General features: G+C 49.7%; 1 protein-coding gene across 1 annotated transcript in view; it reads left to right on the top strand.

Annotated features, from left to right (window-relative positions):
- KATNIP (katanin interacting protein) overlaps window positions 1–27,935 on the top strand; it is a 148,012-nt gene that overhangs the window by 73,895 nt on the left and 46,182 nt on the right. Inside the window, exons 12-13 of the mRNA XM_065893189.1 lie at window positions 1,927–2,142; window positions 13,127–13,264. Of these exons, the coding sequence (XP_065749261.1) occupies window positions 1,927–2,142; window positions 13,127–13,264 (354 nt within the window). The remainder of the gene's footprint in view (window positions 1–1,926; window positions 2,143–13,126; window positions 13,265–27,935) is intronic.

Here is a 27,935-nt window from a genome sequence, read left to right as displayed (position 1 = left end):
AAGCTTGCCAGCCAGCATTTGCCTCAGACCCCTCGATCCTAACTCGAGCAGGGGTGGCCATCGGGTTGCAATGCTGACAAGTTGTGACACTTCCTTAGTGGATAGACCCTTCAGCTTCTTCATTTAGAAACCCCGCTGCAGGAATTTGCACATCTTAGATTGCACTGTGCGTGAGATCCAGCAGCCCCTCCTCGAGGCAGCTCGCCTCCCGTCTGGCCTCCTCCCAACGGCCAACAACCACGGTGACCAGTGCCGCATCCTCACGCCTCCCACGGGGCGCACCTGGCAGCGGAACGCGCCTCCCAAGCACAAGTTCATTAACCTCCCGATCCCCGAGGCTTGAGCCGGGCCAGTTGAGCTTTATCACCATCCTGCCTGCCTGGGACTCAGGCCCAGGGTAGCAGAGGGCTGGACCTGGGCCCACAAGGCCCCGCGGCAGAGAAGGAGGAAGCCGTGGGGTCTGCTGATAAACACAGCCCCTGCGTTCCTTCCGGGAGCTGACAGCTGACTTCCCTCCCTGCGTGTCCCCATCCCATCACCTGACAATCAAGGCTCATCCAAACACACGCTGAGAGCGCTAGCACGTCTCCCTGGCTATTAATTAAAAAAATAAGTAGGGAACAGTTGCTGTTCATTTGCTCAGCTTCCTGCTCACAGAACCATCACAGATTATGGTGTTAATTAAGAGAGGGCATGTGCGTGCGGGGAAGGTACCATTTTCTAAGCGGCTGATCTGTGGTGACCAGCACTGCAGTCGGAGCGCGAAGGGGCCTCGGGAAGCCATTCCACAGTGTGGCCATTGATTGATGGCATTCACGACCTCTCAGACCAGACAACCTACCCGCGAAGGAGGCAGGCGTTAAAATCCATGGAGGAGAGAAATGGGCGGAAATGGCCACTTAGAGAGTGCACGTAGGCCAGGACTGCTGACCGGGTCTTTTCCGGGTGCGTACCCCACTTAATCTCTGGGACAGGATTGTCAGATCTATGGTGTCATCTCCTGATCCCCAACCAGGCAGGGGGATGTCAACTGACTTGTCCAGGGTCCTGTGTTATCTACTGTGTTAGATAGGCCATCTGCTAGGCTACCACAATCAAGTACCACAGACTGGGTGGCTTAAACAGCAGAGACTTCTTTTCTCACAGTTCTGGAAGCGAATCCAAGATCCAGGTGTTGGCAGGCCGAGTTTCTCCAGCTTCTCACTGAGTTCCCCACACGGCCTTTGTGTTGTGCCTGCCCATCCTGTGCCTGCTGTCTCTCTAGGTGTCCAAATGTCCTCTTCTTGTAAGGACATCAGTCAGAATGGATTAGACCCACCCTAACGGCCTCATTTTAACTTAATTACCCTTTAAAGGCCCTGTCTCCAAACAGTCACCTTCTGAGCTACTAGGGTTTGGGCTTCAGTATCTGAATTTGTGTGTGGCGGACACAATTTTGCCCATAACACCAGCCCAATTCAGCATAAGTTGTGACATGCCTATAGGACATGAACCCTTGGTAGTGGGTGAGAAAAGTACGTGTTCAGGCAGAATCTGATGCCTTTTAAGCATTCTTTGTTATCTGCAGACTCTTACAGAAAATACTAAGTGCCAGGGTTCATAGTACCTTTTCTTTTGGCCGTACTGCATGGCTTGCAGGATCTTAGTTCCCCGACCAGGGATCGAACCTGGGCCCCGGCAGTGAAATTGCCAAGGCCTAACCACTGGACCGCCAGGAAATTCCTCTAGTAATTATGTGTGAAATGCCTTAGAAACATGAGCTCATTTAATCTCCATGATAACCATCTGTAATGGGTGCTCTTCTTATCCTCATTGTACAGAGGGGGAAACCCGGCACTGAGCGATTAAATACCTTGTCATTTAGCAGTAGAGCTGGATTCACCTGTTGTGTTTCCATCCTTTGGCATTACTTTTCTCCTCGCTAAGGACAAATCGGGACCGAAAGCAGAAGAGATCAAGGAGGCCGTCTACGTGACCATGGAAATCCAGTCCAACTGGGGCAGCGCATCGTGGGTGGGTCTCACGGAAGTGGAATTCTTCGACCGGAACAACATAAAGCTTTATGTGTCGCCTCACGATGTGGCTGTCCGGAACTCTGACACGCCCGGGGAGCCGGGCCACCTGGTCAGCAGGAACTTAGCTGTAAGTGGAGACGGCCTTGTGTGAGTCTTGGCTACATGTTTTGATGCATTTTTTCTGCCCACGATAAGCCCACGATAAGGGTGTGGGTGCAGCAGGGGGAAGGATGATGTAATCGTCCACAGCCATTCATTTGGGCAGGGTGGGGAGGAACCGGAGGGCAAGGTACAGGAAGGGGCCTCCAGTGGCACCCCCCGCCCTGAGCTCTTGCCCAGATCCCTGCTCTGTAGAGGGTTCTTATGGGGGGTGAGGGGCCAAAGAGGAGCCGGTTCACCCCCTTTATCTACATTGCAGTTTCCCATAGTAACCACCAAACACGGGACCTTGGGATGTCATTGAGGGCAACATCCATGTTTTGTAGATGAAGAAACTAAGGCTTGGGCAAGGGCATTGACTTGGCCAAGGTCACACAGCTGGGAGGTCGGGGAGCGGGGAGGGGGGCGGTGCAAATGCACCCCCTGCAGCCTGGCCCAGGGCCCACGCACCCTCTCAGGGTCCTGCTTTCCTGGGGCATGGAGTACGCACCCAGCAAACGTGGAACATCACTTTCTTTTAAATATCTGAAAGTTAAAAAACGAAAAGCACTGACATTTTCTCTTCCTGCCGCTTGCAAGCTGGACACAGGAGACTAGACAGACTACCCAGCACTGACATCTTTACGTGACCTCTGGGTGGGGCCCGAGATATGGGGAATAGAGGTTGCCTCTGGGCCATGGAACTGGCTGAGCAAGGGACAGGGTCAATAGGAAGACTTTCGCTTGGATGCTTTTTTGCATCTTTTAAGTTTCCTGCGACATACATGTATTTGCTATTCCAAAGAACAAATTATTAATTTTTTTAAAGGTATTGAAAATGAAGACAATTGCCACATGTTCAGTTCTTGCTTTGTGCCCGGCACCATGCTAAGTGTGTTGTGTATATAATCTTATATAAACGAAACAGTGTACAGGCTGGAGAAGCAAAAAGGCCTGGGTTCAAAGCTTAATCACTTACAGCTTCATGACCGTGGGCAGCTCACCTAACATCTACTTTGATTTCCTCGTCTGTAAAATGGGGAGAATAATAATACTTACGTTCATACGATGTCTTAAGGATCACATGTAAATATGATCCTCACTCTTCGAAAGGGCTTCGAAACATTAGCTGTTACTGTTTCCGTCCTTACTAGTCGTAGTAGCAGTAATACCACCATGAAGTAAATATTATTGCCATTTAAAGGAAAAGAAGCAAGAAAGGAGGGCTTTGAAGTCCCCAGCTCTAGAGACCCAGGTTCTGGTCTTGACTCTCTAGCCTTGGGCATCTTACCCGCCTTCTCTGAGAGTCATTTTTTTCTGCCCCCTGTAGAATCTGGGAGTGGAAGTCCTGGATAATTCGTATGATTCTTATTTTTCCAGCAAAAGAAACTGAGTCTGGCTCTCTTTAGCAGATTTTTGAAAAGAAAATTTTTGCAAGGCTTTTGAGTAGCTGGTGTGTTCACTGTCACCCAGGCCAAAAGAGGACAGGCCCCATGAGCAACTTGGGGTTCTGGGTAGCCTCCTGGGATGCGTGAATACCGAGAGTTTGGTCTTTTTTGGGGGCGGGGAGGGTGCAGTGTTTGTTGGTTCATTGGTTCGTTAGTTGGTTTGTCATCTTGTCCTCCTGCTGGAGACATCCAGTCCAGGAAAGGAAGGCTGATGGACCAACCTGGCTAGGAGGGCCAGGCACCTTGGTGCCAGCTCCACTAAGATGCCCCAAGTGGGGCAGGGAGGGAATTTTCCCTGAAGAAATTTGTGGTTGTTACTGAAAGAAAGGCAGGGTAGATGTGAGACAGCCAGGAAACACAGCCTGTCCATAGGGTTGGACTGAACGGTTTCTGAGCCCACTTAAAGAGCAGCAGCTATGGGACCGTGAGGGAAACAGGTCGTGGCCACGTGGACGCTCTGGCCTTGCATTCCCCGCTCTGCTCCCTGCTTCAGGTCTGTAGGCTCCTGTGCATGCTGCTGAGGCTTGGACCAGCCCTTGCTAAACCTCTCCCGTCCCCCTTGTGCGCAAAGCAGTGGCATTTTGGAAGCCTCCTGTACAGAACAGAGCATGCCAGGGGCGACAACAAGCGTCACTGGATTTAATGGGGACGAACTCTGATGACTGCTCTCCCCTTTTCTCTGTTTAGCAGAGGCTGATGAGCATTGCCATGGATAGCAGTGAGGACTTTGGCCCAGGGTTTGGGTGGGTTTCGTTTTTTGGGGTTTTTTTTTTGTTTTTTTTTTTTTTTAATTTTGGGCCCTGAGGCAGCTGTCTCACCCTGGGCTGCTAGATCTCTGGGCCCAGCTGTGGGTGGGCTGGATTCCCCCTGCTGCCCTGGCCTGGGGTCTCTCTGATAGTCGCCCTATGAACCACGCCTGGGGCCACCAGAACACACTGCCTCTCAGAACCATTCAGTTTCACTGGGGTCTCGGGCATCCCTCACTGAATCCTCACGTGAACCTCGGGATGACTTTCCCCATCTCATAAACGAGAAAACCAAGTCTCAGGGACGATGAGTGACTTGTCCAGGCCACACTGCTGTGGAGTGGTGGGGCTCGGCTGAAAGCTGAGGAGAAGATACCTGAAAGCAGAGTCTGGGTTTGAAAGAGAAGTTGCTTCAGTGTAGGTGAATGAGGGGTGTGCAGGGGGCTGTATGAGTGCCCCATGGTCAGTGCAAACCCTCCTTCCTGCCCTGCCCACCCCATCTCTCTCATCGCCACCCCCAGGCCCATGGCTTCAAGTTGGCTCCAAATTTATATGCCCAGCCCTGCCTGCTTCCGAGTTCCTGACTTGAATGTCAGCTTCCGCTCTACATCTCAGACTTCAGAGACCTGAAACCTGAATGTCGATTCCCTAGCCCACGCCGTCATCTCTTCCTCCTCCAGCTCAGTAAATGGCATCCCCATCCGCTCAGCTGCCAAGCCCACCACTTAAGAGTCTTCCTTGGTTGCCCCACGCCCCTTCCCCTTCCAACACATCAGGAAGTCCTATTGATTCCGCCTCCAACATGGAGCCTGGATCTGGCCCCTTCTCTCCATTTCCACTGGTTCTTCCCAAGTCTGATCAGCTGCCCCCTCTCACTGGAACTATTAAGTGGTCTCCTCTCTCATTCCTTTCTTCCATTCTTGCCCCCATCCACTCCATTTTCCACTCTGTATCCAAAGGGATCTTTAACAGATGTCAGCTTGCAGCCCTCCCCTGCTTAAAACCCCTGCCGTGACTTTCTGGGGAAAATTGGATGCCTCTCTGTGGCCCTGGAGGCTGTCTGTGAACCGACCTCCAGCTCCCTCTCTGCCTGCCTCACATACCAGGGCTCCCTTCTGCTCCCCTGACCTGCCAAGCTCGTTCTCACCTGTGGGTTCGGCACTTGCCGCCCCCTCTGCCCAGAGCATCCCTCCGACAGATGTTCATGTGGCTCCTTCCTTTCTCGTCCCTCAGATTTCAGCCCAGGTATCACTTTCTCAGCAAGACCTTCCCGGAATCTACAAGCTGGAGGAGTCCTGTTCCCTCCCTACGGCAGTCTCTATCACATCAGCTTTGTTCATTTTCTTCAGACCAATTCCCACTATCAAAAGTGATTTTGTTCACTTGTTTCTGATCTGTCTCCTCCCACCAACCTGTAAGTTCTCGTCCATCCTATTCACACTATATCCCTAGCACATAGAGCAATACATTTTTGAACTTTTAAAAATAAATAATTATAGACTCACAGGAAATTGTTTTTAAAAAAAACAGTGCAGGGCTTCCCTGGTGGCGCAGTGGTAGAGAGTCCGCCTGCCAATGCAGGGGACACGGGTTCGTGCCCCGGTCTGGGAGGATCCCGCATGCCGCGGAGCGGCTCTGCCCGTGAGCCATGGCCACTGAGCCTGCGCGTCCGGAGCCTGTGCTCCTCAACAGGAGAGGCCACGACAGTGAGAGGCCTGCGTACCGGAAAAAAAAAAAAAACAGTGCAGAAAAGAGAAGAACAATAGAGAAAAATCAACAAAGCCAAAAGTTGTTTTTTTGGAAGAATCAACAAAATGAACAAACCTTTAGCTAGACTGAGCAAGAAAAAAAAAGGGGGAAATATTCAAATTACTAAAATCAGGAATGAAAAAGGGGCCATCACTACCAAACTAATAGAAATCAAAAGGATTACAAGGGAATACTATGAACAATTTTATGCCAACAAATTAGATATCCTAGATGAAATGGACAAATTCCTACAAAGACACAAATTACCAAAACTGAATCAAGAAGAAATAGAAAATCTGAATAGATCTATAGCAAGAAAAGAGATTGAATTAGTAATCAATAAAAAACTTCCCACAAAGAAAAGCCTGGGACCAGATGGCTTCACTGATGAATCTTACCAAATATTTAAAGAATTAGCACCAAGCCTTCACAAATTGTTCTAAAATACAGAAGAAGAGAGAACACTTCCCAACTCATTCTCTGAGGCCAGTATTACCCTGATACCAAAACCAGAAAAAGCCATCACAAGAAAACTACAGACCAGTATCCCTTATGAATACAGATGTAAAAATCCTCAACAAAATATTAACAAATCAAATCTAGCAGTTTATAAAAAGATTTATATATCAAGACCTAGTGGAGTTTATTCCAGGAATGCAAAGTTGTTCAACATGTGGAAATTAATCAACAGAATACAACATATTAATAGAATAAAGGAGGAAATAACCACATGATGTCTTAATAGACACAGAAAAGGCATTTGATAAAATTCAACATTCTTTCATGATAATACATCAACAAACCAAAATAGAAGGAAACATCCTCAGTCTGATGAAGGGCATCTATGAAAACCCACAGCTAACATCATACTGAATGGTGGAAGACTGAAAGCTTTCCCTCTAAGACCAGGAATGGGACAAGGATGCCTGCTTTCATCACTCCTATTCAGCATTGTACTGGAGATTCTACCCAAGGAAGTTAAGCTAGAAAATGAAATAAGAGGTTGGAAAGGAAGAAATAAACTATATTTGCAGGTGAAACGATCTTATATGCAGAAAATCTTAAAGAATTCACAGAAGTTACTGGTAAAGCTAACATGGAGTTCAGCAAGCTTAGAGAATAAAAGATCAATATACAGAAGTCAGTAGTATTCCTATACACTAGCAATGAACCATCCGAAAAGGAAATTAAGAAAATTTCCATTTAAAATAGTTTGATGCTATTTAAGAATAAAATACTTAAGAATAGACTTCACCAAATAGGTGAAAGACTTGCACACTGAAAAGTACAAAATATTGTTGACAGAAATTAAAGAAGACCTAAATGATGAAAGATGAAAAGATGTATGTGTTCATGGATTGGAAGACTTGACACCACTGATATGGCAGTGCTTCCAAATTATCTACAGATTCAATGTAATCCTACTGCCTTTTTTGTGGAAATTGACAAGCTGGTTCTAAAGTGTATAATGGAAGTTCAAAGAACCCAGAAGAGCCAAAACAATGTTGGAAAAGGACAAAGTTGGAGGACTCACACTTTGAGTGAGTCCAGTTTCAAAACTTACTACCAAGCCACAGTAATTACGACTGTGTGGTTCTGGCATAAGGATAGACATATAGATCAATGGAATGGAAATGAGAGTCCAGAAATAGATTCATACATCTATAGTCAATTGATTTTTAACAAGGATGCCAATACCATTTGATGAGGAAAGAATAGTTTCTTTTCAACAGATGGTATTGGAACAACTGGATTTCCACATGCAAAAGAATGAAATTGGACTTCTACACACCATTTACAAAAACTAACTCAATGGGTCAAATACCTTGAGACTTTTATAGTGTTAAGGCTATAAAACTCTTAGAAGAAGACATAGGTGTAAATCTTCATAGCCTGGAATTTTTCAATGGAGTTTTAGATATGACATCCAAAGCATAAACAACAAAAGAAAAAATAGGTAAATCAGACCTCATCAAAATTTTTAAACAATCGAAAATTTTAAAACATTTCTGCTTCAAAGAACATTATCAAGAAAGTAAAAAGATAACCTACAAAAAAGGAGAAAATATTTGCAAATCGTGTATGTGATAAGGGTCTTGTATCCAGAATATATGAAGAAAAGGACTCAGACTCAACAACAAAAAGACAAACAACCCAGTGAAAATATGGCCAAAGTACTCTGAATAGACATTTCTCCAGAAATGATCTACAAATGGCCAACAAGCACATGAAAAGATGCTCAGCATCACTAGCCATTAGGGAAATGCTAATCAAAACCACAAGGACATATACTTCATACCCGTTAGGATGTTATAATTTCTTTAAAAAAAGAAAACAGAAATAACAAGTATTGGTGAACAGCATATGGAAAAATTGGAATCATTATACCTTGCTCGTGGGAGTGTAAAAATAAAATGGTATGACCATTGTGCAAAATAGTCTGGCAGTTCCTTAAAAAGTTAAATGTAGGGCTTCCCTGGTGGTGCAGTGGTTGAGAGTCCGCCTGCCGATGCAGGGGACACGGGTTCGTGCCCCGGTCCGGGAAGATCCCACATGCCGCCGAGTGGCTGGGCCCATGAGCCATGGCTGCTGAGCCTGCGTGTCCGGAGTCTGTGCTCCGCAACGGTAGAGGCCACAGCAGTGAGAGGCCCGCGTACCGCAAAAAAAAAAAAAAAAAAAAAAGGAGTTAAGTACTGATACATGCTACAATATGGATAAACTTGAAAGCATTACGCTGAATGACGGACGTCAGACATAGGGATCATATATTGTATGACAGCATTTATATGAAATGTCCAGAATAAGTGAATCCATAGAGACAGAAAGTAGACTAGAGGTTGCCAGGGACTGGGGGAATGTGGGGAATGGGGAGTGACTGCTAAAGGGTTTCTTTTGGGGGTGATAAAAATATGCTAGGAAAAGATAGTGGTGATGGTTGCACCACCTTGTGACTACACTAAAAACACCACTGACTCGTACACTTTAAAGTGGTGATTTTATGTATGTGAATTATATCTCAGTTTTTAAAAAAGTATAGAGAGGTCCCATGTGCCTTTGCCCAGCTTCCCCCAATGGTAACATCCTACGTGACCATAGTACATTATCAAAACTAGGAAAGTGACATTGGTATAATGTGCAGACCTTCACACACATGTGTGTGTGTGAGTGTGTGTGTGTGTGTGTGTGTGTGTGTGTGTATGTAAGTTCTTTTCAGTTTTTGTTTTGTTTTGGTTTCTTTTTTTTTTTGCGGTACGCGGGCCTGTCACTGTTGTGGCCTCTCCCGTTGCAGAGCACAGGCTCTGGACGCGCAGGCTCAGCGGCCATGGCTCACGGGCCCAGCCGCTCCGCAGCATGTGGGAACCCCCCCGGACCGGGGCACGAACCCGTGTCCCCTGCATCGGCAGGTGGTCTCTCAACCACTGCGCCACCAGGGAAGCCCAGTTCTTTTCAGTTTTGTCACATGTAGATTTGTGGAACCACCACCACATCAAGATGCAGAACAGCTCCATCACCTCAAAGGAATTCCCTCATGCGACCCTTTATAGCCACCCCTCCCCACACCTGTCCCTAACCCAGACAGCCACCAACCTATTCTCTATACTTTTTGTCCTTTCAAGAATGCTATGTACATGGAATCATACTATATGTAACCTTTTTGAGACTGACTTTTTCCCACTCCTTATAATGCCCTTGACACCTAACCAAATTGTTGTATCAAGAGTTTGTTCCTTTTTAAGGCGATAACTTATTAAATCGGGGCTACTTCTGAGGGCAGTCCAGCATCTCCCTGGGGGTGTGTGGATCTGTGTTAGGTTAAAGCTGGAGAAAGCACCTATGTTAGGAGTTAGAAAGTTACCTCCTGAGAGAGGCCTTCTTCTCTGACCATCTATTCTAAACTAGTCCTTCCATTGGCCATTAATAATTCTCTCATATTTTCTTCGTTGAATTTATTCCCCCACCCCCAGCCCCACCTGATTTTTTTTTTTCTTGGCAGTGTTACTTGTTTGCCTCCCCTCCTGGCACAGAGCTGGGATCTGCTGGGCCAGGCGCCCCCCGCACTCGGTATTTGTTGAGCAGGTGGGTAGCAGATGCCGTTGGCGCCTCCCGCAGGCCCTTCCCACCTTGGTCCCTGCTGGCTGCTCTTCCCACTGCCAGCACACACATTTCTCCGATGGAGGGTCTGTTTTCTGGCCTCCAGGGCCCACTCTGCCTCCCCTGTAGCAGGCCCAAACTGGTGGGGAACTGAGCCCCCAGGAGCAGCCCTGAACCTACACTGATGGGAACTGGGGTGTGGATACCCCAGCTCCCTTGTCCCGGAAGTGGAGTCACCCTGAGGTGTGTTCCACACTGGCTCCCAGGTTCCCTGGTGGCATGGAGCTCACAGGTGTGCCTAGCCTGGTAACACACTCTTTATGGAATGCCTCTCCCCCTCTCATTTCCCCACCCACCAACTGGTGTTTCCTTCACTGTCTAAATCAACTCCTTACACTTGCCTTGCCTCAGGGTCTTCTCCTGGGGCAATCCAAACCAACACAGAATGAATGAATGAATGAATGAATGAATGAAAAACCTAGGTTTAAATCCTCACTCCATCACTTGGGCAAACCACACCTTTTCTGGACTCTGGTCTTCCTTCGGTGACACGGGTGTTACTGCAGTACTCACCTTCCAGGGCTTGGAGAGAACCCAGTGAGATAACGGCGGTGCCCAGGTGCCCTGATTCTTGTTCTGCCATCTTGATTACCACCTGCGATGGGCAGATGCAGCAGACGCTCTCCTGCTGGCCTGGCACCTGGAGGTTTGCCCAGCGTGCCTTGGGTCAGCCCTTGGCAGCTTCCCGGCAGCCTTCCTCTCGGGGACTCTGTCTGTGGAAAGGAAACATCAGAAGGCCCAGTTGCTAATGAGGCCCAGATTTACCCACAGGTTAATGTTCTCCGACTTTGAACACCACGACTCCCACTTAGCCCTCCCGTTATCCCTCCTGCTGACGGAAATGTGATGGGAAATCAATTACAGTCCCCTCGCTTGTGTCTAAGGGTCAGCCTTCAGTCTCTGCCTTTGTCAAGCAGCCTCAGCGACCCATTTTAGGCTCCAGTGAAGAGAAGGAATGAGACTCCCCTGCTGGATTTGAGATGTGCTATCTTTGACCCCTCGCAGCTGCCCAGAGCACTAAAAGTTCTCGCAGAGCTTGAGAAACTTGCCAGAATAAGTCAGAACCCCTTGAACTCATCTCTCCCCCTTAACAAAGCAGCCTCCTCCCTCCTGAAAGGCACCATTGTCACTGGGACAAGCCACCTCTGTCCTCCGTGCAGCTGGAGCCTGAGCCTCATGTCTCCTGGGGGCCAGCAGACCCCAGAGGCAGGCACGGTCCTGGGGATGGGAGCCCATGGAGACACTCTCAAATATGGGGCGATGCTCCTTTTAGATAAAAGGAACAACTTCAGCCAATGTCAGAGATACAGGTTGCTTATTGGCAGATGGGACTTGTGACTGTTCAGCCCCTAAGCAGGGCCCCTAAACTAATGCCTGCAGGGGCCAGGCAGAAGCATAACCAGGGAGGTGAGGTGGGTGTAGAACGGTAGGGAATGGTGAGGACTGGGGCACCGGAGAGCAGTGTACTCAGCTCCAGCCAACGGCTGTCAGGGACCCCGTGTTGTCACGTCTCCTAAGTCTGTAGACAAGCCAGACATCTAGCTCTGAGGGGGAGGGGATATCTCCCATCTTAAAGTCTTGGCAACGAATTTGCCTTTAAAAAAAACAAAACACTTTCATGAGCTAGACAAAATAGCTCTGCCGGCCAGAACAGTTTAGTCTCTAAAGTTTCAGTGAGAGAACAGATATTAGGAGGTACATTTCACTTATCTGTTCATTTCTTCATTCAACGATTGTTCAAAAAATTCAATTTAAAGATTTTTTTGTCATTGACCAGGTGCCAAGGAACTGTGCTGAATGCTAAGGGTTCTGGAATGAATTAGAAGAGCTCGCAGCTGAGTGCGTGTGTGCGCGCATGCGTGTGTTGGTGGGGGGGTGACATAGACATGAAGACAGGTACTTGTGGGACACTGAGTAAATTATAACCTCAGGTGTTGCAAGGAGCCGTGGGCACCTGGAGAAGGGAGTGATTGTGTCAAGGGAAGGGGTGACAGTGGGGGAGACAGCACATCTGAGCTGAAGTTCCCAGGGGGAGAAGGGCAGGAGAGTACTGCACTCAAGAGGCCCAGCCTGTGCAAAGGCACAGAGGCCGAGCCAGCATGGACATATTTGGGAACAACTGTGTGTTTTGTCCAGACAGAGAGCAGAAGAGGTACCCAAAGAGACAAGAGAGGAGGCGACCAGGGCTGAGAAAAGTTCCCTGATTTCACTTTTTCCCGTCTGCGTCCCGAGCACTCATGATACGAAATTTTGTTGCTGCAAATGGAAACGACAGCAAGGCTCCCCTGCTCCTCTGCCTCTTTGGCCTTGAGAATGGCCTTGGCAGCCTCGCTGGCAGGCGGAAACTGCACACAGGGGTCCCAAGGCTTGGAAACCCTGAAAGGGAACAGAACCAATCCTAAGGCTCAGTGCCATGGCCCCGTCCCAACAAACGCCTGAGCCAGTTTCTTTCTTTTCTATTTTTAAAAGTTTTAAAATTCTACAGGGTTTTACAAAAGAAAATCAAAGGCTCTGTTTGCCAGGTTAATCAAATAGCTCAAGTCATGGCTCTTTTCCCGTCCTTCTCCTCCAGTCTCTCTCCCCAACAAAGCCGATTAGGTTGATTAAAATAAAGCCCGCTGCATTTTAAATTTGGTCTGGATGGCAGGGGCAGAGGGGCCCATGTGACAGCTTTGTGCCGGGGACAAGGGTCAGTAGCCTGCTCCAAAATGCGGTCCAGATGGGGTGAGATCTAAGACCCCACCCAGGATGAAGTAGAGAAGGTGGGTGGCTTCCCACCCTCATCCTCCCCTGGTTTCCATAGTCACTGCCTGCTTACTTTGGGGTAAGGCAGAATTGTGCTAACAATAACAACTTCCTTCTCTTGCTGTCGTTTCAGGGCAAGAAAGACCCTTCCTTGTGGACGTGCCCCTTCCACCCGCCGCTCCAGCTCTTTTTTGTTATCCGCAACACGAGACAGCTGCGTGACTTTGGTCTAACCAAGATCAAGGTTTGGAATTACTGCACGGCTGACGGCGTAAGTAACAGGCTCCGGTTCCTGGCTGGGCATTTGCCTGATGGAAGCACTTGGTGCTTTCCCGTAGCCTGATTCCCGAAGTTGCACAATGGGCACCACGAGGCCCCGTTGCCCTTCCTCCTGGGTGTAGCAAGCACCTGCTGGGGGATTTCACTTCGCGTTGTCAGAGTCCCCAGGAGCAGAGCCTCCGCTGAAGGTTTGGGAAGTAGAATCAGGTCACCTTTCGGGGGAACTGGAGAAATATGAACCGAGGCGCAGTTTTAACAGACACACAGAGAGGTTACGTAACGTGGCCCAAGGCACACAGCCAGTGAGCGTCAGAGTGAGAATTTGAATCCCTGAAGTCAGACTCCAGGCCCATTGGCTTAGCCAGTGCTTCTCCAACCGTATCCGCAACAACTTGCCTGGGATCTTGGTAAAAAGCGGGTTCTAATCCAGTGGGTCTAGGGCGGGGCCCGAGATTCTGCACGTCTAACCAGCTCTCACATGTACCAGTGATCCTGGTGTGTGCACCCCACTCTAAACAGCCAGGCCCTTAACCTCTGTGCTCTTCCGCCCCTCTGGTTTCAGAACCCCTCCCCTCCTTCCCACCCTCATACCACTACCCAGGCCCTCATCCTTGCTTTCTTCTCCGGGCTGTTTTTCACATGTTCATATGCATTTATTCCTCCATTCAACCTTGATTAGTGAGCACATTCTAGGTACCATCAGGCTTCATGATCGATTCTGAGCGCACTGATGTAAAGACACCGTCCATGCCTTGGAGGTACTCCTTATCTAAAAGCTGGCAGACAAGTAAATGTGGACGTATGAGGCAGTGTGATGAAGGCCTTGATAAAGCTGAACCCAGAGAGCCACGGGTTTCAAACAGAAGCCCCAGGGACCCAGCAGGGAGCGCAGTGAGCAAGGAGGGACAGGACTCCCTCAGCCTCTCTCGGTTTCCCCTCTTATGATAGAAAAGGGAGCAAAACTTGTTTTACTTTTCTTTCTAATCTGCTATAAGGGAAGCAGTAGTACAAGCGAGATGATAAATGGCAACCAATCCTCGGCCTCAATATTGTTAGAGAGACGCTAGGGCCTGGTGGGGAACGTGGCAGACTGGCAAGCGCATGGCCCAGGTAAAGGGCAGGGCATTTTTCAGCTTTAACTAATGACTGATGTGGAGCAGTGCCAGCCAGTGCTGCTAGACCTTCTGAACGTTCCCAGAGAGCTGGGAATCTGGATTTTGAGATGAGCTATTCTGTTTGCAAATGTCAGAAGCTAATTTCACTTCTTTCGAAGCCACCATACAGTTCAAACCAAACTCATCTTTGGGCTGGAGCTAGCCGTTCCCAGTCTGCGGTCGCTGGCGCCTGGAGGAGGGAGCCCGCCTCAGGCTGGGAGAGGTCAGAGAAGGTACTCTAAAGAGCGCATACCTGAGCTCTAGTGGAAAGAGAAGCACTGAGCCAGACAGAAAAGGGAAAGCCTCTCCAGGTAGAGGGAGCTTCGCGGGCAAAGGCATGGAGGTGTGGAAGAGTACAGCCTCCTAATCGCTCTCCCTGACCCCAGGCCCAAGCCTCCGGTCTGTCTCCAGTAGCCACTGTGAGGTCTGATCACGACTCTGCTGTTTCAAGCCCTCAAAGGCTCCCCTTGATCGAGAGAATCCAGGACAGAGGGCCCCTAATCCCTGTGCGTCAAGCCTGCCTCTCTCTTGGCACCCGCCCCTTGACCAGGCCACCCTCCAGAGTGCCAGCTGCTCGTGGCTCTCCACTGCCCTCCCTGGTAGGCGCACCTTTAGTCCCTGGCCCCTCCCATCTCGCTCAACTCAAAATGCTTGCCTCTGCCTTGTATTCCTGGGAAACCCAGACGTCCCTTTCTCCAGGATGCTCGCCTGACCCCCTGACCCTTGTGCACTTCTGGACCTCATGAACTGGTTCTATTGCCCCTGTACCAGGATGGGCACTTGTTCCCCCATCACACTGTGGGCCTCTTGGGAGCAGGGCCTGAGTCATCTCCACCACTGCTCTGTTCCAAGTAGAAATACATGATTGTCGAGTGAATGAATGAGTTCATTCCCCCAAGAGCCCATAAGCAATTGTCTCATCCTTCTTGAGATCCAGATGAGAGACTGAGAGTAGGAGGGGTTAGGATGCTTGCCCAAGGTCATAGCGCAGGTTAGAGGCTAGCTGTGGCTCAACCAGGAGACTCCATGCCCCCTCCCACCTTGCCATCCTTCCCTCCTGTACCTCTTCTGGCTGGTTCTTCGCTCACCCACTCACCCAGCCGTCCCTCCAGCTCCCGAATAACCATCTGCTAGGCTCTGGGGATCTGGAGGCTAACATGGCAGACGCGGTCCCAGCCGGCTCTGTTCACACGCGATGCTGCCCCAGAGAAGTAACGAAAAGCTTTCTCTGATTTCTCTGTTTTGATTTTTTTTTCAAACAAATGCCTAAAGTTTAAATTTGAGAAAAAGTCCAAACTATTGGAACAAATGAGAAAGTTCCTGTGGGCGTGTCAGCCTCCCCTGCCCGGAGTGTGCGCAGGGGCTGTCCTCTAGGCCCCGGATGCAGCCCCGGCCCCATGTAGCTGCAGTGCATTCCCAGCATCTAGGGCTGGGTCCTCTCCTTCTCCAGTTCACCCGGCACTTCCCGGCAGGCGGTCACCAGCATCTTCTGGACTGGTTAATGAAACGGCACTGGCTGCCCAAGCCCGTGCCCTGTAGCTCGGCCCTGTCATCAACTATATCGCTCAGGCCAAGAAAAGCAGATTTTATGTGCTATATTACAAAGAAGATAAGCTTCGTCCCTTTTGACTGAGGCCTGCCTTTCTTCTTTAACCTGCACTCGGCCTTCCCTGTGTGCTGAGAATAGAAAAGGAGCAGGACACCAGGGCGTCATTGCTGTTGCGGGCGCTTCGGGGAGCAGCCAGCTGCGGGGATTAGAGACTTGAGGTGTTTCTACACAGAGGAGTGTGTGGAGGACCGCAGTCCCCGGCAGGGCCACCACTTATGTAACGCACGCCTATCTGTTGACAGAATTTTCCGGGGGCAGAAAGCGCAAACAAATGCAGCTGCCGGTTGGTTTCATTTAATATTCTCTAGAGAATGCTATTACCGTGTGTTTTAGAGGAGATAAAATGAGAGTTTATAGGAAATATAGCTCAGCCCAGGAGACACGGCTTGTTAAGACAGTGTTTTGTGTCTGGGAATTCAAGGAAGCAAAGTTCAATGTGAGGCTCTGATCCAACCAAGGCTTATTTAGAGCATAAGAAAAGAAGGTGCTAGAAGAAAAGGAGTCTCTTATTGGAAAATCTGCTGCCCGTTTAATCCTCGGGCTAACTTGGATGGGTTCCTTCCCCCTCGTTGTTAGGTGATGCGGTAAGTGTGAACCGGCCCGGAGGAGAGGACTTCCGGGCAGGGTAAGGACACGGAGGCTAGTATCCGTCCACGCAGGCACACAGGGCGGCCCGCAGATGTGGGTACTCATCACAGCTGCTGTTTACCCAATACTGCATGCATCAGGCAGGCGTGAAACCCCCACTGAGCGCTCCATAAACATTTGATGCCTGAACAAATAACTGAACAAATGAATCATCTCAATTAACCTCCCAACCATCCTACAAGGTGGATGTGGTCGGGCCCCACATTGTAGATAAAGAAGCTGGGGCTCAGGATAAAAAGATCCTGCGGGACAGATAGCTGCGTCTGTTTTGCCAACTCTGCTTGGAAATGGCTGCCTGGAGGGCTGTCTTGAGAAGGATTTAGAGCTTTTCTTCTGGTTCATCCAGGAAAGGGTGTGTGATTGATCAGCGATGCCTGTCTTGGGCTCAAGAGGAGGGCGCGATAATATGTTTGTCACATTTTCTGATGTTTCCCCAGATTAAATGACTGGCCCGGCTAGTGAGGAGTAAGGGACTGAGGTGGGAAGGGAACATGGGGGCTGTGGGTTTCCCTGCGGTTTTTCTCGACATTGCTTCCCCTGCAGAGCGACATCTGCTAGGAGAAAGGAATCAATGGTCTCCCTCCTCTAGGATGTAATAACCCATCCAAAAAGTGGGCTCTCAGCTGCTCGCCACGGTCCATCTGTTTCCGTTTATAATAAACACATCCATCATCTACGTGGCACCATTCCGTCACCATTTTCACCTGCGGCATCACCATGCGGATGCCACCTCCAGCCTGGTCACAACAGCAAGTGAGGCAGGACCCAGTGATACATTTTATGCACGGAAATGGTGCTCACTAAGTAGTTTTTGAATTAATTAATTAATTAATGTTCGATTTCCCCAATGGTGTATTTCTTTTCTTTTAACTTTTTATTTTATATTGGAGCATAGTTGATTAACAACCTTGTGATAGTTTCAGGTATAGAGCACAGTGATTCAGTTATACATATACATATAACTATTCTTTTTCAAATTCTTTTCCCATTTAGGTTGTTATGTAATATTGAGCAGAGTTCCCTGTGCTCTACAGCAGGTCCCTGTTGGTTATCCATTTTAAAAATAACAGTGTGTACATGTCAATCCCAAACTCCAGTGGTGTATTTCTGTGACTTGTCATGGTGATCCAGGCCAGGACTGCCCAATAGAACTTCTGATGCTATTAACACGCTCTCTCTGCCCTGTCTAGGGCAGTAGCCACTAGCCCCAGGCGGCCACTGAGAACTCGAATTGTGGCTCCTGTAACTGAGAGACTGCATTTTACAATTTATTTCATTTTAATATTAATGTAATTGTCCACATGTGGCTGGTGACTACATATCGGACCATAAGGGTCTTGGTGCTCAGGGAGCCATGTTGAACGAATAGACAAGGTCCTGTTCATACAGCCCTGTCCCTTCTCATGAGGAAGGGACAAAAAAAAAAAAAGGGCACAAGTGAATAGTGTCATTTCAGGTAATGCTAAGTGTTCTGAAGACGATAAAATCAGGCAACGGGAGAGAGGCAGGAGGAGAAAGAGGCAGGGCTGCTCTGGACAGGTGATCAAAGGCCTTCCCCAACCTGGATGCGAAGAAGGAGCAGCCATGCTAGCATCAGTAGGAAGAGAATTCCCAGCAGGGGGCACAGCAAGAGCAAAGGCAGGAACACCCAGTTTAGGCAGAGACTGAGCTGGTGAACAGAGGAGAGGGTAAGGGGAGGTCCCAGGGGTAGGTGGGAACCAGGTCGTGTGGGCCTTACCGGTTTGGAGGCAGAATAGGGGGATGCTCAGAGCCAGCCCAGCTGAGGCAAACCCTGGCTCCTCCTCTTCCTAGCCACGTGACCTTGGGCATGTTACTCTATGCCTCGGTTTCCTCATCTGGAAAATGGGGTGATTATTGTTCGGTTAATACGTACGAAGTGCTCAGAATGATTCCTGGCCTTTGTGAGCGCTATACAAAGGTCAGTTCTTAGTATCATTATCGGAGGGTTTTGGGCAAAGGGTGATACAATCTGATTGAGGAATTTAAAAGATCACTCAGGCTGCTGTTTGGAGAAGGGATCAGAGGGAAGAGGGAGCCCCAAGAGGAGGCTCTTAGCATAGTCTAGCTTGGTGGCTTGGATGAGGGTCACACTGCTTCTGGAGTGCACCATGGGTAGATTCAATTCATCCCAGGGCAGTATTTGTATTTTCAGAAAGGCCTCTTTTTTAGGCAGGGTGGCGGGCGGGGGTGGACTTTCAAATGAATGCAAGTGAAGAGATTAGTTCAATAACGACCTATGTACCTGTCACCAGCTTCATTAATTATCTACATTCTGCCATTTTTGTTCCATCTCTTCCCCTAACATTTAAAAATAAATTGTAGCTATCATATCATTTCACTCATAAATTTTTTGTATGCATCTCTAACAGATAAGGAGTTTGTTTTTATATAATCCCAATGCCACTATCATACCTGACAATAATTAATTATTATGCTGTAATACCCAGTCCATATTCAAATATCCTTGATTGCCCCCAAATTATTTTTTTTAATAGTTGATACAAACTGAGGCCAAACATGGCAATGGCTTTGAAGTCAAAGATGTGACCTTCATTTGGGCAGCTGAGTCAGTGTAGCCTGATGGCTCTGCCATATGGTGGGGTCTCTGCACCCTTGGGCCTGGAGATCATGATGGCATCTTAACAGGGCAGTTGGTGGGAAAGGCACTAACCCAGGTGCCCAAGAGCCTTCCTTAGGTGTTGACCTCAGGCTTGGTCTAGGCCCTTGCCTGTTACCAGAGGGTGCTCTCTTGTAGGTGGCTGCAGGATCTGAAATCTATGTGCAGAGTCCACGCTCGGGAAGATACAGGTGTGGTCATCTTGAGAGTCCCAGGAGATTCAGGTTTGAAGCAGACCCCCAGCCAGCAGGGGAAGGAGAGGTGAGCAGAGAATTCTGCCTTGAGAGAGGGGGCCCAACGAGGTATTCAGGCTCCAGCCAGAAGGTTGGAATTCAGATCCATACCGTACTCCCACCAAGGGATGAGAACACAGATGCAGAACCAGGGTAGAAGCTGAGGCCCATATCCTGTTCTGTACAGACCAGGGGACAGGCTGCATCTGGGACCAGACAGATGTCTAAGTAGGGAGAACTGCTCACCCATGTGCAGGGGCCAGCCTAGGACAGCAAGATAAATTCCAGACCCCCTAGGGGGTAGGGCTCCCCATCTCCTGCCTGCCTTGGCCAGGACTGACTTAGTAGCTGAATCTGTTGATTAAATATCTCAGTCCCAGCGCTACTGTATCAGCCAGGATTCTCTTGGTAACAAAGGACAAGAAAACCCAATTAAATCTGGCTTAAGGACAAAAAAGTGTTCTTTGGCCCATGTTACAGGAGAGTATGAGTTCGCTGGCTTCAGGCATGGCGGGATCCAGGAGTTCACATGATGCCATCAGGAAGCTGCCTCCCTCCATCACGTATCTCTGCTTTCCTCTGTGTTGGCATCATCCTCAGGTTCCAAGTGGTGGTCCCTGATGACGTCGCTCTTGATTTCAGCACTCCCTGCAGAAAGAGACTCTCCCCAAGAAAGTCCCAGACTGAGGCCCCACTGGCCAGGCCTGGGTTGCAACCTGGGGTGAGGCCCACATTATGCACATTGAAGTCAGGTCGAGGGAAGGGTGGATTCCCGATGGAAAATTGAGGTGCTGTCTCCAAAAGAAGGGAACATCACCAGGGAAAGTAGAAAACGATACCCAAGCTAGGTCCTTTTTCTTTTCCTCTAAGAATGCAGAAATCACATGCCGTTGAATTTATTCACTAAACCTTCCCCAAGGCTTAATTTCTGAACCAAGCTTCGCTCCTAGCCACGAGATACTTTTCTTGGGCATTTCCGCCCGGCCTTGCACCGACACCCCAGCTTGGTATCCCCGCCCCCAGGCCCCTCGGCCCCGGTCCCGGCTCCGCTTCCTCTTACTGTCTGCAGCAGTGCCCGACTCCCACCTTTGAATCCTCCGCTCCCCGCTTTGCCCCTCACTGCCAGTCATCCCTAAGTCCTACCATTTCCACTGCCCAAACCTGCCTCCTTCCAAGTCCAGCGCCCCCTTCCCCTGCTGCCCGCTGCCCCCGCTGCCTCCCCGCTCCGCTCACTCATCTGCTCAGTCCCTGCATCTCATCAGCAGAGCCGTTATCGATCGCCCCACACTCAGACGTTTTGCTGGGTCCGGGAATCAGACACGCTGTCTGCCCCTGTGAGCTCTCACCCAGGCAGGAGGGCCCAGGGGGATAACGGCAAACCACAGTTCAGTGGGGCTGGGACAGTGGCGGGAGATGAGCCGAGGGCCTCGCCGCTGCAGAATGCCTCAGGGGAGAGGCCACAGTCCCCGGCCAGCTCGTGCTGCCGGGGCATCCTGGGAAGAGGCTACGCCCCGACTGACCAAAGGCGGCTCACAGATTGCAGCTGGCTCACAGCGTGTTTTCAAGGTTTTTAATTAATTGCCAACATTTAAAAATTGGAAGGGATTCCGTGCAAAATAGGGATTTTTGACTTTTATTGAGAAACTAGACGATCTGGCGACACGAGGTCACATCCACTCCTGGAAGCTTTGGCGGAGCTGAGTCACGGCGCCGCAGTCCCCACCACTCCTACTTGTGTCCCCAACACAGTGGCACAGTTGTCCTGACACCACACCACCTCTCCCATTTGCCATGCTTGCCCGGGCCCTGCGTGCATGTGCACTGGCGACCTTCTCCATTATCAGACATTCTCTGGCTCTTCCATCCTTATGCAACTTTCATCCCCTCTGGTCCCTAGGAAACTACTCTCTTCTGTGCCTTTGCTCCTGCCCTTCCCAGCACCTGGAATACCTAGTCGGTCTCATTACAAACCCTGCCTTTGGAAACATCAAGGTTCTGCTTCACCCACCAGCCTCCTGCACACCCTTAGCCTGCCCCAGGCCCCTTCTGGTGGTCTCAGCCACCCCTTCCGGGCACCAAGTCATGTACTTCCCTAGGGTATCCCTCAGTTTCCTGAGCCTTTGGTGTCCCAAACGGGTGCCCCCGGCCAAATCTATCCTGCAGGCGTATTCCGTTTGGCACTCACCATGTTGTACCGCTTGTGAAACATTTGACAACATTGGAAAGTTGGCTTTTGATGAGCTGGCTATATTCCCTCTGTGGCATCCACCGGCTGGAGCCCAGTGACCCCTGCGGCCTCTGGACTTGCAGGTGTGCGTTCCCCAGCTCACCAGCGTCCCTGTGCCGCTCACGTCTGTGGTGCTGCAAGCATTTGAGTCTGTGACACCTAATTATTCATACTTTCATGAACGCCTTAAGGAGAGGAGACTTGCTCTCATCTTTTGTGTCTCACACAGGCCAGGATCCTGAAAGGCCCCCATGTGGTATGAATAAAATTGCGAGAATTGCCTGCTGGGGCCTGAGCCCAAATCGAGGGGAAGCTTTTTTTTTTTTAATTTATTTTTTATTGAAATATAGTCAATTTACAATATCGTGTTAGTTTCTGGTGTACAGCACAGTGATTCAGTTATATATATATATATATGCATATATATGTTATGTATATACATATATACACATATATATATATTCCTTTTCAGATTCTTTTCCCTTATAGGTTATTACAAAATACTGAGTAGAGTTCCCTGTGCTATACAGAAGGTCCTTGCTGGTTATCTGTTTTATATATAGTCGTGTGTATATGTCAATCCCAACTTGAGGGGAATCTTGACCTAAGTCAGCAGGAGTAATGCTAGGCTCCACTCTGGAGTGGATGGGGTTCTCTGTGCCTGCTGCCAGCCTCTGCCAGCAACAGGGAACTGCTGCACCAGAACTTAGGGGAGCAGGGAGTCTCCAGCCATGCTAACCCTGAGCAGCCAGCCTCAGCAGGTACTTCCATCCAGGCGGTAGATTGGGTACAAGATAATGATGGCAGCTTGCGTTTCTTGAGTGTGTATTATGTGCCAGTCATCATTCAAAGCACTTTACACGTATGAGCTCGTTTATTCCATACAGCAGTCCTATGAGACTGGTACTGTGGTGATCAGCTCCATCCTACAGATGGGGAAGCTGAGGCCCAGAAAAGCAGAAGAACTTGCTGGTAGGCACATGAATACCAGGCAATCTGGTGCCCACCACCTGGTCCCGCCTTTCAATAGAGAGTAACTGTGGTCACTGGCAAGCCGGACCCTGCCTAGAGCAGCCATCACTCTGCCCTGGCCCCATCCTGCCGGATGGCTTAAATCTTCAAGAGAGGCCAAAAATGCACATTGTTATGTGAAAGCTCTCAGTTTTTAGATATCAGCTGGTTCTGAAATTTTTAACTGCTCTATGGGCCAAACCAGCCCAGATTCAGCTGTAGGTCCTCCAGTTAGTGACCCCGTCTGTCAGGTCCCATCCCCGTCCTTTGTCCTCTGAGTCTCTGATGCCAGGAGGTCAGAGTCATTGGCCCCCAGCCTGGCATGTAATAGGTTAAATGTAGCTTGTTAAATGTCACGTGTCCCCACCATCTTCTTCAAGTAGCTTCATCACAAAGAAGGTTTTCATTGCTCTTCCTCCCAAAGGACATATGAAAGGTCTTTGAGATCTCCTCTCAATAAAGCATTCAAGTTCAGGTGGAAAGAGCAGGTTTAGTTCCCAGAGCTAGATCTCAAGATAGATGGGGATAGGCCTGTTCCCCGGCTGAGGACAGGTGAGCACATGGGGCCACGAGGTAGTAGGCGCAAGGGTCCAGTCGCAAGCCCAGCTGCGAGAGCCTAGAGGGGGACCCTCGACTCAACCCGAGGAGGTGGGGAGGGGCAGATCGGGAGAGCCAGGGGCTTCCCGGAGGGGTCGTCAGCTCCTGAGCCAGGTCCCGAAGCCTACGTGGCAGCTCTCTGGGCAGCGCAGCTCACTCCCCGAAGTCCCCCGTGCTTGACAAGCCTCCCAATCAGCCCACAGCCCCTCGGCCCCTCCTGCTGTGGACCCAGCACTTCCCGGCAAAGAGAGCAGTAAGGGACGGCAGCCCATGTCCTCCCTGTGCAGTGGAGCCAGCGTGGATGCCCAGCAGGTGACAGAACCCCTAGAGTGTGGGCCCCCTCGGGCTGTGCATGAATGAGGTCCAGTGACACACAGCTGGTTCGACTCCAGTTGTCACCCACACCGAGGAAGGGTTTGCTTTAATGGACCCTCCCTGGCATCCGGCACATAGGCTTAGACAATGCTTTGCTCCAGATTATTTCCTTCAGGCTTTTTCGCCTGTGCTGAGGGCAGTTGTTGGTCTCTAGGGAAAGTGTTTTGTGAGCACAAGAGCCCCCGCCTCTGCTTGGGTTGTTGTCATGATAGAGCCGGGCCGCCATCAATCTTTCCTGAGCAATTCATGTGTTCATTGGAAGAGACATGTCATTTGACCCCAGGACCAGGGAGGAGAGTGGCCTTATCGAGTCAATTCAGTTACTTAGATCAAAATAATATTAATGTTGTTGTGTTTAAAATGCATTACGGTCTCAACGTGATTGGTTCTCGTCAACTGGAAAGAAGGATAAAGTCTTTCTTTGGACTAGAGAAGGTGCTCCCATTGACTACATGGCAGCCACAGAGTTTCAAAGTGTCCTTTTGAAAATCCACTGCAAAAGGGGTTTGAAACAGCATCAACAAAAGGGCATAGCAATAACTCTAGTTAAACGAGGAAGGAAATATGAGCACCAAGGAAGCAAGTACACACACACACACACACACACACACACACACACACACAAATGGTAAGGTCAGCAGCAGCATGGAGTTTCACCTTGATTTCTGGGAAGCTGAGGCAAAGGAGGAAACAGCCAGGACTAGAGCCCTCGGTTGGAAAGGAGGGAGCAGGCTGGTTGTTTAGAAGTGAAAGGATTTTCCCTTGGATCTATTCCCAAAGGCACCCCTCATGCAGAGCTTTACAGAGGGATGCCAAGTAGTACAGACCTGCAAAATCTCAACCCCCTCTTCTCCACGGAGCAGACATGTGTCTCACATAGCTCTGGACCACACTCTTGAGGTGTGATGTCTGTTGCATCGATATGTATGTAAATACATAGGAAAAGTCTGGAAGGACACAAGCATACGTACACATGCTCCCCACCAGTGCCCACAGTGACTGCCTCTAGGGAGTGAGGAGAGAGCTAGGATGGGAGTACGAGATAGTTGGTCCACGGGGACTAATTAAGAAATAGAAGTGGGGACTCAGAGTTCCGCCCAGAGCGGGTGGCCAGGCTAGCACGGCCAAGACGGAGGCCCTCTCCAGGTCTGGCTTGACCCAAAGGGAGGTGGCAGTAGGACCTTAGGGTGCCAGCCAGAGTGGCTCCCTGTGCACCAGCTGTGTGACCTCAGAGAAGGCTGAAGCTCAGTTTCTTCATCTGTCAGATGGGCCCTAATGCCCAAGACCTTGGAGAGTTGTTCCAAAGACAGCATGGGCCAATGCATGCAGCCTTTATTTATTTATTTTTTTAAACACATGGAATCCCCAGAGAAGTGACTCCCTACCGTTCCCCACCAGGGATCCCATCCTGGTGATGCTTGGACCAAATCCACCCACAGATACAGCTTGTTTGGTCTGCAGGGTGTTGGAAACTTGGCAGGTTTAAACACCATCAGGTAGGGGGCATGAACCTCTCAGCTCCCCACACCCCCCGCCACTCCCTGTGGTTTCCACCCTAACCCTCTTCTCTCTCCTACCTGCCTGATGCTAGGGGCATGAGAGGTCACACCCCTGCCCCAGCCTGCTCCCCTCTCTCTGTCCCCACTCAGCCAGGCTTCTTGGAGAGAGCTGAGGTCAGACGGGGCTCTAGGCCGTTCGCGGACGGTCAAGGAGCCCATTGTGGAAACCAGGCATCTCCTTACGGAAGCCAGGATGCCCATGTGACGACTGTGCGGACTGAAAGGTCTCCTCCCCACCCCACCGCCTCTTTCAGTGAGAGCGTGTCTGTCTCACCAGATGTTTCCACGGCGGTAATTTTGCGGGACTAGTCATTGAAAGCTGCCCAGGCTGTCCTTCTCCAATAGCTATTTCCTGATTAATTCACAGCACACACTTGCGCTGTGCCTCCACTAAACAGAGAACACATCCGTATAAACATGTAAAAGAGCGCTTTGAGAACCGACTTTTCTGACAGGCGGCAAATAGTAGCCTGCCATCCCGCAATTGGACGACTGAAGCTGGGTTCCTGTGGTGTCACACGGGCTTGACGTTTCTCATCCTAAATTGCTACGGAAACCTTCGTAGCAATAACTTAGTGAACTAGGAAGTTAGTTGGAGCTTCGTTGCCTGGATTTCAGGAGGGCTAAGGCAGGGGGAAATAAGTATAGATGGACACCTCTGGGATCTCAGATCTTGTATCCCAAGAGCAGATCAGAAGCCAAAGCAAGATGGAAAACGGTCTGGGGTTGAAACCAACAGGCTACCATTTTTCTGATCAGGTTTCTTCTCTGATGATTGTTAGAGAGCAGTGTTCCCCGGGGAGAAAAATACCTGTGTTTATTCACTTATAATTCCAAAGGGATTACTGAGCAGCAGCTGTGTGCCAGGCCCTTGCTGGGCCCTTGGACGAGATTAGTAGGCTCTCTGCTGTCTTGGAGCTTAACTCTGAGTGGGGGAGACAATAAATAAGTTAGAAAGCTGATGAACAAGACCATTTCAGAGACCAGGAGGAAAGAACACAGGGCCATGGGCTAGAGAGGTGACTGGATGGGGCGGGGGCTGCTCTAGGGAGAGCAGCTACATCTCTCTGAAGACAAGGAGGGGCCAGCCTTGCAGGTTTCCGGAGCAGAACATTCCAGGCAGGTGCCCAGGTCCCAAGGTGGGCAGGAGCTCACTGGGATCACAGAGCAGCAAGCAGAGCGGTGTGTTGGAAGCAGAAGGGGAGGGGAGAGAGAGGTCGTCACAGGACCAGATCACGCAGGCCACGTCGACCGCTGAAGGGAGCTGGAATTATTCTCCACGTAGTAGGAAATCATTGGGTGTTTGTTTTTTGTTTTTGTTTTTTTTTGTGTGGTACGCGGGCCCCTCACTGTTGTGGCCTCTCCCGTTGCGGAGCACAGGCTCCGACATGCAGGCCCAGCGACCATGGCTCACAGGCCCAACTGCTCCGCGGCACGTGGGATCTTCCCAGACTGGGGCACGAACCCGTGTCCCCTGCATTGGCAGGCGGACTCTCAACCACTGCGCCACCAGGGAAGCCCCATTGGGTGGTTTTAAGCAGGGGCCTGCCGTGACCTGATTTAAGTTGTTTTGGTTTGGTTTGATTTTTTCCGGCAGTGCCGTGCGGCTTGTGGGATCCCAGTTCCCTGAGCAGGGATTGAACCCGGGCCCCCTGCTGTGGAAGTGCAGAGTCCTAACCACTGGACCGCCAGGGAATTCCCTGATTTAAGGTGTTTTTAAAGAAAGACTGGCTGCTGGAAATGCAGTGTGTGTGCCGGAGTGGGGTGGGGGTGGGTGGGTGACGGTGCAGAGTGGATACACAGCACTTAGGAGGATACGGTTGTTGTCCCAGGAGAGATGACTGTGACCCGGGCTAGGAGGCGGCCACCATTCAGGGAGAAGAGGTCAGATTCCGGAGAGGTTTTGGAGGTAGAGCCGCAGGGCTTCTGATGGATTGGATGTGTGAGTGAGACAGCGAGAAGACTCAAGCCCTCCTAGGTTTGGGGCAGCTGGTTGAACAGCGGAACCACTTTTGAGATGAAAGATGACAAGGTTTGGGAAGAGTGGATTGATCATTCTGTTTGGGGCCTGTTAGATATCCAAGAAGAGAGGTCACACGGTCACTGTGGGCTGGATGGAGAGGTCAGGATTGGAGATTAAAATAGTCAGGAATCCAGTGTTAATTGGCATTATTCACAATAGCCAAGACATGGAAGCAACCTAAATGTCTACTGACAAACGAATGGATAAAGAAGATGTGGTACATATACACAATGGAATACTACTCAGCCATAAAAAAGGACAAAAATAATTCCATTTGCAGCAACATGGGTGGACCTAGAGATTATCATACTAAGTGAAGTAAATCAGACAGAGAAAGACAAATATCACTTATATGTGGAATCTAAAAAATGATACAAATGAACTTACTCACAAAATAGAAACAGACTCACAGACATAGAAAACAAACTTATGGTTACCAAAGGGGAAAGGGGGTGGGGAAGGATAAGTTAGGAGTTGGGAATTAGCAGATACAAACTACTATATATAAAATAGATAAACAACAAAGACCTACTATATAGCACAAAGAACTATATTCAATATCTTGCAGTAAAACATAATGGAAGGGACT

Source organism: Phocoena phocoena, chromosome 15 (genome assembly GCF_963924675.1).
Source record: "Phocoena phocoena chromosome 15, mPhoPho1.1, whole genome shotgun sequence".
Lineage (NCBI taxonomy): Eukaryota > Metazoa > Chordata > Mammalia > Artiodactyla > Phocoenidae > Phocoena > Phocoena phocoena.
The sequence above is the reverse complement of the archived record's forward strand: the minus strand, read 5'-3'. Positions and strand labels throughout refer to the sequence as shown.